Genomic DNA, 13,877 nt, shown 5'->3' on the forward strand with positions numbered 1-13,877 from the left:
CCAAACCTAGATTGCGCAATCGCATCTTCGACTCATAATGCGACTTCGGTAATTTTTTCCCCTCCAGAAATAGTTCAATCAAGATAGACAACAACATATCGAAAGAGTGGTTACTCAACCTATTCAAAACCTTACAGTGCATAAGCTTTACCAGTGCATTGAGGGCTGATTTTTTGCAACCTGAATACAACTTAGACTCCATCTCCTTAAACAAGTCATCAAACTTGTTGTTGTCATTGATAGGGGGTTCATTGAAAGAATCAGTAGTGCTGGCAGATTCGTGAAACCCAGGGTCCCCTCTTAACATGTCTGCCAACACATCTGCCATTTCCTCTTCGTCATTTTCAGGAAGTTCAACTGCGGGCTGAGAAAAAGTCTCCCCATGGAAATACCAGGGGTTGTATGAAGGTTGGATCACGCTGAGAAATGAATGCACCCTTATAGTTGCAGGTGTGTGGAAATTCACATTCAAGCACCGCATGCATGGGCATCGAGCTAATCCGTTAGAATTCACGTGGTTCGTTGCAACCACAACAAACTTGTCAACACTACTTTGAAACTTTGTAGAGCGCCGGTGCGCCTTCATCCAACTTCGGTTGGTAGGCATCTTCCACTATGAAGTAATTATCAAAAAAAATTTAAAAACAATCAAGAAAATGTGCAAGTGTCCTAATCCACCTTCTCACTCCATTACTAAAAGGGTAAAGAACCTATCCCATTCAGGTTTGTAATATACATATAGTACAATATATGCTCTTAAGATTATTTCATTTTTGTAAAAATTTCGGCAGCACCTCCCCACAGTTCTTATAAGTTAGCAAATTTATAGTAATTAAGTTTGTCGACTTACACGAACGTGTAAGAAGACATTGTACCAAAATATCTACTAATGAAATAATCAAATAAGCAATAGATCATACTATAAGTATAGAAGAAACCCAAACTATCCATGCAGACAAACAGTCCTGGATAATTTGGAGAAGCGTATTTAAGAGTCCTTACTGACTCAGCCTTCCCAAACAGGTCTAAGGTATTTCGTGCATGTGTAAAATTAAAAAAAAAATTATCACTATGTGATAATACAAATACAAATACAATTGTTATATATTATCTTTGGTGTATAACCAAAGAGATCAAAAAAAGATAATAAAAATTGTATTTTATGCTATTTTACAATATCTTATGCTCATTTGTACTTACTTTATAATTACACTTACTTTATGATAATTAGATTAAACTCTTACAATTACATTAAAATTTTATTTTATTATTTTTTTAAATTATAAATGTAAAAGTTTTTAAAATTTAAAAATATCACTTGATTACATTTTAAATTTTATAATAAATATTAATTTATAATTTTTTATTTTATTTATTTAAATTACAAATTACAAACTTTTTAATCTTCAAAATATCGTTTGCTTACATTTTCAATTTTCTAATAAATATTCATTTATAATTTTCTATTTTATTTATTTAACTTAAAAATTACAACCTTTTTAAAGTTGATAATATCACTTATTTACATTTTAAAATTTAACAATAAATAGTAATTTATAATTTTCACTTTTATTTATTTAAATTAAAGATTACAAATTTTTTTAAATAAAAAAATATTTTGATTACCTATTATATTTTATAATATATACTAATTTATAATTTTCAATTTTATTTATTTAAATTAAAGATTACTAATTTTTTAAAATAAAAAAAATATTTTTGTTTACCTATTAAATATATATAATAAAAGTAAAAATTTAAGTGCGCTAAGTAGAGGTGTGCATAAATCGATTCAATCTAATTATAACCGATCGCTAAATATTAGATATCTAATTGTGATCGGATGGAATTGGATGCTATTTATTAATATCCAATTGAATCGGATTAAATATTGGATGTGGTGTCCAAAAATCCAATATATCTAATATCCAATATCAAACTCATTAACATTTTTATTTAGTTTGGATGAATAATTAGATTTATATTGTTATAATTAAAAATATATGAGTATATGAAAATTAAGATTAAAATTTTTCTTTTTTTTAATTAGATTAGATTGGATCCACTCCAATAAATACTGATTCTAAAAAATTGGATGGATCCGATCTGATCCAAAAAATACTAGGTCTAAATCTTAATCAATCTTGCAATAAATATTCGAAATACATTCAATAGATAGAACCGATCCAATCCAACATTCAATGGATGTTGGATCGATTAGAATACTAAAATTAATTAGATCGTATCAGATCCGATAATGAAATCTAACATCCAAATATATAATTAGATCAGATTTCGATAGGCCTATTGAATGTAGTCCAATGAACACCAATACTAAGAACAAAGTGTCTAATTTATTAACTGTTCTTTCATCATTAAATTTTATTCTAGTCATACATAAATGATTCACATGATGAAACATGATATATTAGAAATGACTCACATGCACATAAACCCTAGAGGAAACAAAATTAAAATTTCACTAGCATAGTGAATATATACATGAGACGTTAAACACCAAACTTTAACAAAGTAGATAATTTATTTACATATCATATGGCATTGAAATTAAGAAGCTCGTTGGTGCTCTTGGAAAATATGGTAGAAGAAAAAGTTTTTAGTGTCATATAAGTTGTTACCAAAAGAAATAAATATGACATTAAAGCCCATGGACTATTGCAATGGTTACGACGAAATTCACTTGTCCATTTTGGCAACTTTTTTCGACAATGTTTCTCGATTTGTTTCTTGATTTTGATGTAGGCGTCTTCCTCATTATGCAAGAACACACAATTAGAGCCTAAGCTATTGAACAAATGGGCTACTTCATAATCGCTACTTAGACGATGGCAAAGTACGCCAACTTTCCTTAGCGCTTTAACATCTTCTTCATTATCAATAAGCAAATCCATCAAGTTAACATAGGAAGTTACCAAATAACAAGCTTCCTTAGTACTACTGTCCCTCAAGCACACTTCGTAAGCGACTAGGTTTAACAACTTACGTGCAGTTGAATTGTCCACATTTATCGGAGGAATGCTAAGATAACCACCAATGCCAAACCAACGACTATTGAACGAAACAGATCTCATGTTTTTAGAATCAGAAGATTTTATCTTTATCCCTGCTAATTTAAGTTCTTTGACATTTCGAAAAGACATTTTGTTGTCTTGTTGCATGTTCTCAAACATATCGAGCATATGTTTGGAGAACATGAAATTTTTACCCAAAAAACTTAAATAGCCCTTGTTACGATCATGACTTTCACCAACCTTATCATGATCATGATTATCGCCAAGTATTATTATGGATCGAAGAGCATCAAGAAGATGAATTGGAAAAATTGGCGCTCTTTTTAATAATTTAACGACTTTAAAATTCATAGCTTGACTCCAAGAATCAACTGGCGCCATAATATTATTTTTCGAAACAAACATGTTGATGACATCCAAACAATACTCCTCCTTCATAACATTATCCATCTTTTCCATCAAACAATGAAGCAATTGAAATGGAACTTGATTCTCCAACAAAAACAAATCCTCGCATATCAATGCTGCGTCACCACTACTAATTCTCAACTCTTTCAATTTCCATCGAAAAACATAGCTATGTATGAACTGTAGTACTGCACACCCATCCAAGAACAATAACCAAACCAAAGACTCATTGTCTTACTCTGAAATCACTTGCTCGTCAAAGAAATCCACGATGAGATTATTATCTTCGATGTCTTTCGTGATTAGGTCAAGTAAGTCTTGCCATCTATTTTCTGTCCTCGTGATGAATTTTGCCGCCAAAATTATCTTGAGTTGTTTCGATCTTAACAATTTTAAATCAAGTGCATGATGAATTGGACCGATTGCCAAAACTCTCGGCGCATAATAGTCCAATGATTTCTCATTTTGATGCATAACATTTGCAACACTTTGTATCTTTGTAATATTTGGTTCATTCATATTTGTTTCTGTTGATGTATTAGAAATATTATTTCCTTGCATAATATGTTTATCTAACATACCTTGAGTTTCGATCACTCAAGGCTTATTTTTACGATTGAGATAAACTTTCACATGATGATCAACTTGTTGATTCGTGTTATTTCTTCGAAAGTGAATATGTCGTTCTTCATTAATAATCATCTTTCTAAATTTCTTTGCATGAAATCAAAAACATTAATTTTAAATTAGTACTTGTTACAAACACTAAAATAATATAAAAATAACATGTACCAGCTAAACTTGTTATTTAAAATATGTATATAATAATAATCTGATCAATCGAAGTATGTATATAAGTCCTATTGGGTTTTAATTTTTTTTATGTTATTAATTACCGTTTATGTTTATGTTAAGATTGTAAGATTAATTAATTTTGTAATTTCTTCCTATACACATAATATTAATCTCACCTAATAATTAATAATATTTTTTCTTTAATTTTTAATTTAAAATATGTATATCATGTATTAAACGGTAATAATTATGATAAATAATTTAGCATAAAGAAGTGTAAAAAAATATGTAATTAGTATATCGGGGAAGAAGAAGATTGATTGTGTTGGCTTAGAGACTTTTGGGCTTGGGCTTAAAAAAATAAAAAGAAAATGAAATGGGCTGTAATTAGTATTTACCTTATATGTTTGTGCTTATTTTTAGTTTTATTTTTAATTTTACCACCAAGAGGAGAAGGTTGAAAAATATTAGAATATGAAAATATTATTGGTGCTTATTAGTAATTTGCAAAGAATGTGAAAGTCTATAAATATATAGTTGTGTAGCTATTATTAGATATGAAATGACATAATAGAACTTTTTTCAATTAGAAGATTAATGTACATTTTACTATTAATAACATACATTATTACAACACAGCTATGTTTTACTTACTAAATATACTGACACATATTTTATTTTTATAAAACAAATCGTTCAAATAATTATACTATATATTTTAATTATTAATTAAAATAAAAAACTAAAATATTAAATAAAACTAACACTACCTGGCTTGACACGTAACAATCACCTAGTATATATATATATATATTCTCTTGCAAAGTCACCTTTATGATAGATATTTTAGAGGCTTTAAATGTGTAAAAAAAAATAGGTAGAAAAAAAAAATAAAACCAAGAATATGAGTGGAAAAAAATATTGAGAAAGTTTATTGGTATATTTTGCTCCTAAAATATAAATATAAATAAATGTAAATATATCATTATTATTATTATTTTCACAAACTCAATGTCTTCTTCTTCTTCTTCTTCTTTTTTTTAATAATAATTTTTCCTTTATTTTTGAACAAATGAATAGTTTTTTACATGTATATATTCATGCTTCAAGGTAATTTATATTTTCATAATATTTAATTTTTAAAATTAATTAATGACCGAATTTTATGACATGTTAATAAAATAAGATTTATTATTAGAAATTATATAAAATTTGAAAATATTTATTATACCATTTGGCATAAACATACATATATATTTGCAAATAATGAATATATATAACAATAAATTATGTAACTTAATATTAATTAATTACATCTGTGAAAGGGTTTCTGTAAATTAATGGAAGTAATTAAGCCGGCAATGGAAGAGATGGACTTTAGATGTAAATTATAAATGTTTGGATAATTCAACTGAGGCAATAGGTGACTATAAATAGAAGAGCATTAATATAAATACCATATAATATTAAATAAGATTGCTAATACTCACTACAAAAAAAACAGGTAGTGTATGTTTGGTACCATAATTAAAAAATTATTTTTTGTTTTTAAAAATAAAAAATTATTTTTATTGAAAATATATAATTAGGCTTGTTTGACTTTATTTTTTGAAAACAGTTTTCAGAAATCAAAATTACAAAAAATAAGAATTTTGAAAACAACAAAATATTGTTTTCTGTTTTAAAAAATAATTCATTTTTTGTCAATATTGTTTTTAGAAAACACTAATGTTGCGATATTTAGCACACGCAAGTGTACGTATCGTTTCAAGTAGTAGACTCACTAGGAGTGAGGTCGATCCCACAGGGAGTGGAGTTAAGTACGTTAAAATTAAACTTTTACTTCTATTTGATTAAATAAAAGATAGGAAAAACAATGAAGTATAACAAAAATAGTTGGAAGCAACGATTCGAGAAAATCGATAGTTAATAAACTAGGGTGTCGATTTCAATTGTTTTTATTGAATATGGCTTAATATGATTATTTTCCTAATATTAATTCCTATGCAATAGCAGGTTTACTAAGGTAATTTATAGTCTTCTCAGATATATAAACCTCAACTACATGCAAACTTTCTAGTCTCGTGATAAATTTAACATGCAACAGGCATTAAACACAGAAACCCTATAAGCTATCTAAACCATATAGGTACTCTCGTCCTATATCGAAATTCAGTTCTATTCTACTATAGCATATTTGACACTCACTTCTCAGATCTCGCATCAAAATCATAAACAGATAATTGGTGATCAGGAAATTAAAAGTAATTAAGCACAAATAAAATAGAATACATAGAAATTAGGGGGAAAAATTAATCATATTAAAACCATAAAACAATGTTAAACAATATCCATCTAACCCTAATAAAGTGTTTAGTTACTCATGTTCATTGAAGCACAATTACACATATTAACTTTAAGAAAAAAGATGAAAATAGAGAAGAGAAGAATGCTGAAAACCCTGAGAAGTATGCCTCCAATTTTGCAGTTGATGATCTCTCCACTCTGTATCTGAACTCTCACTTTATTGTGCTTGTTAATATGTGTAATTGTGCTTCAATGAACATGAGTAACTAAACACTTTATTAGGGTTAGATGGATATTGTTTAACATTGTTTTATGGTTTTAATATGATTAATTTTTCCCCCTAATTTCTATGTATTCTATTTTATTTGTGCTTAATTACTTTTAATTGCCTGATCACCAATTATCTGTTTATGATTTTGATGCGAGATCTGAGAAGTGAGTGTCAAATATGCTATAGTAGAATAGAACTGAATTTCGATATAGGACGAGAGTACCTATATGGTTTAGATAGCTTATAGGGTTTCTGTGTTTAATGCCTGTTGCATGTTAAATTTATCACGAGAGTAGAAAGTTTGCATGTAGTTGAGGTTTATATATCTGAGAAGACTATAAATTACCTTAGTAAACCTGCTATTGCATAGGAATTAATATTAGGAAAATAATCATATTAAGCCATATTCAATAAAAACAATTGAAATCGACACCCTAGTTTATTAACTATCAATTTTCTCGAATCGTTGCTTCCAACTATTTTTCTTATACTTCATTGTTTTTCCTATCTTTTATTTAATCAAATAGAAGTAAAAGTTTAATTTTAACGTACTTAACTCCACTCCCTGTGGGATCGACCTCACTCCTAGTGAGTCTACTACTTGAAACGATACGTACACTTGCGTGTGCTAAATATCGCAACAAGTTTTTGGCGCCGTTGCCGGGGAGTGTTAGTTAATATTATTAAAAATTAAATTTTGTTCTAATTTGATTTTTCTTTCTAATTTAAGTACTAACTCTGTTGTCTCAAGATCTTATTCTGCTTTCAGGTTCAATAGTTTATGAGAAGTCAAGGTCCAATTGCCAGATTACCTGTTGACCCTGAGATAGAAAAGACCTGTAGAAGAAACAGAAGGAGGAGAAAATTGGAAAGAGCGGCACTAGAGATTGAACAAGAAGAAGTCATGGCTGACAACGCCAATAATGGTAACAATGGACACAACGGAGGAGGTGTAGAAGACCAGGCTAATGGACATAACAATAATGATTGTAGCCTGAGGGACTACTTACTTCCTAACTTAACAGGGGCCCGATCCTGCATAAGGCCACCTGTTGTTGACGCAAATAATTTTGAAATCAAGCCAGCCATACTACAGATGGTCCAATCTTCAGTCCAGTTTGGGGGACTGCCATCAGAAGACCCAAACATGCACCTCGCTAACTTCGAAGAATTGTGCCAGACATTCAAGATGAACGGAGTTAGCGACGACGCCATCAGACTAAGGTTGTTCCCATTCTCACTAAGGGAACGAGCCAAAAGTTGGTTTATTTCTTTACCAACTCATTCTATCAACACTTGGGAGAAATTAGCCCTGAAATTCCTATCCAAGTTCTTTCCTCCTGCAAAGATTGCCAAGCTGAGAGCTGATATCAATAACTTCACCCAACAGGACAGTGAATCTCTTTATGAAGCATGGGAGAGGTTCAAGGACTTACTGAGAAAGTGCCCTAATCATGGGATTGAGAAGTGGCTGCAAGTGCACAACTTTTACAATGGGTTGATGAATGAAACCCGAACACTCATAGATGCCGCTGCTGGTGGAGTTTTCATGAGGAAAAGTGCTAATGAGGCCTTTGAATTACTTGAAGAGATGGCCATGACTAACCAACAATGGTCAGCAGAAAGAGGTCCATCTAAAAAAGTTGCAGGTATGTATGAAGTGGATGTTATTACCAAGTTGACAGCTCAGGTAGAGGCCCTAACAAAACTGATAACTGTTCAAGTAAAACAAGCTCAGGTGGTTTGTGAGCTATGTGGAGGTCCTCACCCCTATGAGGAATGTCCGGTGGATGTGAATAGTTTACCAATGGATCAAGCAAAAGCCATTGGAAACTATGCCCAAAATAATAATTATGGGCGCAACCAGCAGGCGTTCTACCGGCGAGAGAAATCACCAACAAAACCAACAACAGCTGCAACAACAAAGTCCTAGTGGAGGATCCAATATCCAAGCTGATTTATTGCTCCAATTCATGATGGAGACTAGATCCTCTATTAAAACTCTAGAAACTCAGATGGAACAATTGGCTACTCAAGTGGCAAAACAAGCTCAAGAAAATTCACCTAGCACTAGTGAGGTAAAAGGACAAGAGCAATGTAAAGCAATCTCCTTGAGGAGTGGAAAGAGTTATGATGGCCCGAGCCAAGCTAAGCCAGAGAATGAAGAAGATGAACATCCAGCACCAACAACAACAAAGAAGAAGACTACTGACAGTCTTCAACAAAAAGAAACTCCACCACCCATCAGCATTGACCATCACATCAAAATTCCTTATCCTCAAAGACTTCAGAAGAATAAGATAGATAAGCAGTTTTCAAAATTCCTTGAAATATTCAAGAAACTGCATATCAACATCCCATTCATAGAGGCTTTGGAACAGATGCCAACTTATCTGAAGTTCATGAAAGATATCCTATCTAAGAAAAGAAAGTTGGAAGAATTTGAGATGGTGGCACTTACTGAAGAGTGCAGTGCGGTCCTGCAAAAGAAACTACCACCCAAGCTAAAAGATCCGGGTAGTTTCAACATCCCATGCTCAATAGGGGGTTCTATACAAACAAAAGCTTTATGTGATCTGGGAGCCAGTATCAACTTAATGCCCCTATCAATGTTCAAAAGATTAAAATTAGGGGAAGCCAAACCCACAACAGTTACTTTACAAATGGCAGATCGGTCTTTGACTCATCCTCGGGGTATAATTGAAGATGTCTTGGTAAAGGTTGGTAAGTTCATCTTCCCTGCTGATTTCTTAATACTTGACATGGAAGAAGATGAGAATATTCCTATCATCTTGGGAAGACCATTCCTAGCAACGGGAAGAGCATTAATTGATGTACAGAAGGGGGAGTTAAAGTTGCGTGTTCAAAAAGAAGAAGAGACTTTCAAAGTATTTGCTGCAACTGAAATTCCTACTTGTTGTCGACTGGAAGTTGTAAAGGATGGTCGAGAAGTCACTACCAACAAGACGAAAGGGAAGTCTAAAGAACGATTTCGAACTGTTCGACGACGTATGAAAAGACTGTTGTGTGGGAAATATGAAGGTGACTCTCAATCTAAGGAAAGCTTTAAAATTTGCAACATTGGAGGTCAGTTTTCTTCGTTTGGCACAAAGGCCCTCATGGATGCGAGAGGTGGATTCTACCCGCCACCACCTCCACCGCCATACTGATGTGGCGCTCAGGTAAGTTTCCTTTCCTTTTTCTTTAATGTCACATTGGGGACAATGTGTCACTTTAGTTTGGGGGGAAGGGGGTGACTTCAATTTTTTTCTTAGAGTTTTATGTCTTTTAATTTTTAGTTTTTAATTTTTACTGTTTTGAGTCAATTTTCTTAATGTGAGCCAATTTAAAAGTAGGTAGATAGCATGATTTGAAAAGTTCACTTATTTTTGAAAAATCCGTGTGCTTGGTGATATTACATTCTTGACTAATTTTAATTTTGAGCATGGAATCATATTAGGTAATTTGCTAGTAATTGAATTATTTTATGTATGCTGATTCTGAAATGTAGAAAGTTGTTAGAAAATTCTAGAACTTGCTTGCTTGCTGTTTGAGGCGAAATAATAGATTATGCATGACTAGGAAAGTGATTTAGGCATTCTTTTGGATCGATTGTGCCTTTCAAGCTATCCTTGTAATTTTTATCCTAGTTACCCTTTTTGAGCCTTAACCTATTCTTTGTTCAACACATATGAGCCTAGAAAAGATAAACCCATAAATATCCAAAATATTCAACCCTAATTATACCGTAAGTAGATCGTTAGTTTGGGGGAATTTGGATGGGAAATTTGTTGTATGTTTGTGGAAAAGGTGTGAAAATTGAGAGAAAAAATTTTAATTGGCAACAACTTGAAAAAAGCAGAAAAGAAAAAATCTGACGACCAATGTCGAGAAAAAAAAAGATAAAGATAAAGTTGTTGCAACCGTGTTGAAAATAATAATATCTCTCATGCAATTAGAAAAAGGGTATTGGGATTGTGTGAAAAATATTTTGGGTGACATGATTGGAGAAGCTTATGGTATAGTAAAGCCTAAATGAACATTTCAACTACCTTTACCCTAAGCCTAACAATACAAGCCTAGAAAGACCTTCTGATTCTTGGTTGTGCATTAATCTATATTAGTGGAGAATAGTAAGTATTACAAGCATATGGAATTTTGGGTTAGTGGATTGATGATTTTAATTGGCATGCATAAAGTGGTTTAATTGTTAGTTAATTGCATTCTATGGTTTCATGAGCTAAATGAAAATAAATGTCAAGGGTGTAATTGAACTGAAATTCTGAATTATATGCATAAGTGAATTTTTTTTTCATAATCATGTTATTGAAGCTACTTGAAAATTACTCATGTTTTGGAGATTGACTTGTTTAATGTTTATTTAGTGTTTTACTCGAGGACGAGTAAAAGCTTAGTTTGGGGGAATTTGTTAGGTTATTTTTAGTATTAGCTTTAGATTAATTTTAGTATATTTTTAATTAAGTTTTAATCGTGTTTGGAGCATTTTTACGCTTGTTATCTTTTAATTTTACAGATTTAAAATAGAAGAAAATTAGAAAAATATCAGAGAAAAAGATGGGAAAAAGATAAAAAATATCATGATATTTAAAATAGAGAAAATTGTGGAAGCCGAAACTTCAAGCCTGAATTCGACGGTTTTCTGATTAGATTTTAGAAAAAGTCAAAACATGAAAGTTCTAGATCTCTCTTTTATCTTTCCAGAACATCTTGAATCGTCCAATTCCGAGTAATATTGAGAAAGTTATGGCCAAAATACTATCAGTCAACGCAGCAGAAAAAAAATATCTCGTTTGAGGTTTCCCAAAAATTTAAATCCGAATGGGAATTTAAATATTGCGTTTTTTTCCATATTTTTAGGCCTTCAATGCCTATATAAAGGGAAGAATAGAGTTTATTTCAGCAAGCAATCTCAGAGAGAAAAAAAGTGAGAGTTCAGATACAGAGTGGAGAGATCAACTGCAAAATTGGAGGCATACTTCTCAGGGTTTTCAGCATTCTTCTCTTCTTCTCTTCTCTATTTTCATCTTTTTTCTTAAAGTTAATATGTGTAATTGTGCTTCAATGAACATGAGTAACTAAACACTTTATTAGGGTTAGATGGATATTGTTTAACATTGTTTTATGGTTTTAATATGATTAATTTTTCCCCCTAATTTCTATGTATTCTATTTTATTTGTGCTTAATTACTTTTAATTTCCTGATCACCAATTATCTGTTTATGATTTTGATGCGAGATCTGAGAAGTGAGTGTCAAATATGCTATAGTAGAATAGAACTGAATTTCGATATAGGACGAGAGTACCTATATGGTTTAGATAGCTTATAGGGTTTCTGTGTTTAATGCCTGTTGCATGTTAAATTTATCACGAGAGTAGAAAGTTTGCATGTAGTTGAGGTTTATATATCTGAGAAGACTATAAATTACCTTAGTAAACCTGCTATTGCATAGGAATTAATATTAGGAAAATAATCATATTAAGCCATATTCAATAAAAACAATTGAAATCGACACCCTAGTTTATTAACTATAAATTTTCTCGAATCGTTGCTTCCAACTATTTTTGTTATACTTCATTGTTTTTCCTATCTTTTATTTAATCAAATAGAAGTAAAAGTTTAATTTTAACGTACTTAACTCCACTCCCTGTGGGATCGACCTCACTCCTAGTGAGTCTACTACTTGAAACGATACGTACACTTGCGTGTGCTAAATATCGCAACATTAGTGTTTTCTAAAAACAATATTGACAAAAAATGAATTATTTTTTAAAACAGAAAACAATATTTTGTTGTTTTCAAAATTCTTATTTTTTGTAATTTTGATTTCTGAAAACTGTTTTCAAAAAATAAAGTCAAACAAGCCTAATTATATATTTTCAATAAAAATAATTTTTTATTTTTAAAAACAAAAAATAATTTTTTAATTATGGTACCAAACATACACTACCTGTTTTTTTGTAGTGAGTATTAGCAATCTTATTTAATATTATTTAATATTATATGGTATTTATATTAATGCTCTTCTATTTATAGTCACCTATTGCCTCAGTTGAATTATCCAAACATTTATAATTTACATCTAAAGTCCATCTCTTCCATTGCCGGCTTAATTACTTCCATTAATTTACAGAAACCCTTTCACAGATGTAATTAATTAATATTAAGTTACATAATTTATTGTTATATATATTCATTATTTGCAAATATATATGTATGTTTATGCCAAATGGTATAATAAATATTTTCAAATTTTATATAATTTCTAATAATAAATCTTATTTTATTAACATGTCATAAAATTCGGTCATTAATTAATTTTAAAAATTAAATATTATGAAAATATAAATTACCTTGAAGCATGAATATATACATGTAAAAAACTATTCATTTGTTCAAAAATAAAGGAAAAATTATTATTAAAAAAAAGAAGAAGAAGAAGAAGAAGAAGACATTGAGTTTGTGAAAATAATAATAATAATGATATATTTACATTTATTTATATTTATATTTTAGGAGCAAAATATACCAATAAACTTTCTCAATATTTTTTTCCACTCATATTCTTGGTTTTATTTTTTTTTTCTACCTATTTTTTTTTACACATTTAAAGCCTCTAAAATATCTATCATAAAGGTGACTTTGCAAGAGAATATATATATATATATACTAGGTGATTGTTACGTGTCAAGCCAGGTAGTGTTAGTTTTATTTAATATTTTAGTTTTTTATTTTAATTAATAATTAAAATATATAGTATAATTATTTGAACGATTTGTTTTATAAAAATAAAATATGTGTCAGTATATTTAGTAAGTAAAACATAGCTGTGTTGTAATAATGTATGTTATTAATAGTAAAATGTACATTAATCTTCTAATTGAAAAAAGTTCTATTATGTCATTTCATATCTAATAATAGCTACACAACTATATATTTATAGACTTTCACATTCTTTGCAAATTACTAATAAGCACCAATAATATTTTCATATTCTAATATTTTTCAACCTTCTCCTCTTGGTGGTAAAATTAAAAATAAAACT

At 30.2% G+C, this 13,877-nt stretch overlaps 1 protein-coding gene and 1 non-coding gene across 2 annotated transcripts; both read right to left on the reverse strand.

Moving 5' to 3' along the window:
* Positions 1-1,987: 1,987 nt before the first annotated feature.
* LOC133039527 (putative UPF0481 protein At3g02645) lies at positions 1,988-3,970 on the reverse strand. The gene has a single exon (XM_061118426.1). It carries the CDS (start codon positions 3,489-3,491, stop codon positions 2,553-2,555), a length of 939 nt encoding a protein of 312 aa, XP_060974409.1. The 5' UTR covers positions 3,492-3,970; the 3' UTR covers positions 1,988-2,552.
* A 4,197-nt stretch (positions 3,971-8,167) lies between these two features.
* Positions 8,168-8,274, reverse strand: LOC133039530 (small nucleolar RNA R71). The gene has a single exon (XR_009688668.1). It is a non-coding gene; the product is annotated as a small nucleolar RNA R71 (small nucleolar RNA).
* Positions 8,275-13,877: the final 5,603 nt, after the last annotated feature.

Source organism: Cannabis sativa, chromosome 6 (assembly GCF_029168945.1).
Source record: "Cannabis sativa cultivar Pink pepper isolate KNU-18-1 chromosome 6, ASM2916894v1, whole genome shotgun sequence".
Taxonomy (NCBI): domain Eukaryota; kingdom Viridiplantae; phylum Streptophyta; class Magnoliopsida; order Rosales; family Cannabaceae; genus Cannabis; species Cannabis sativa.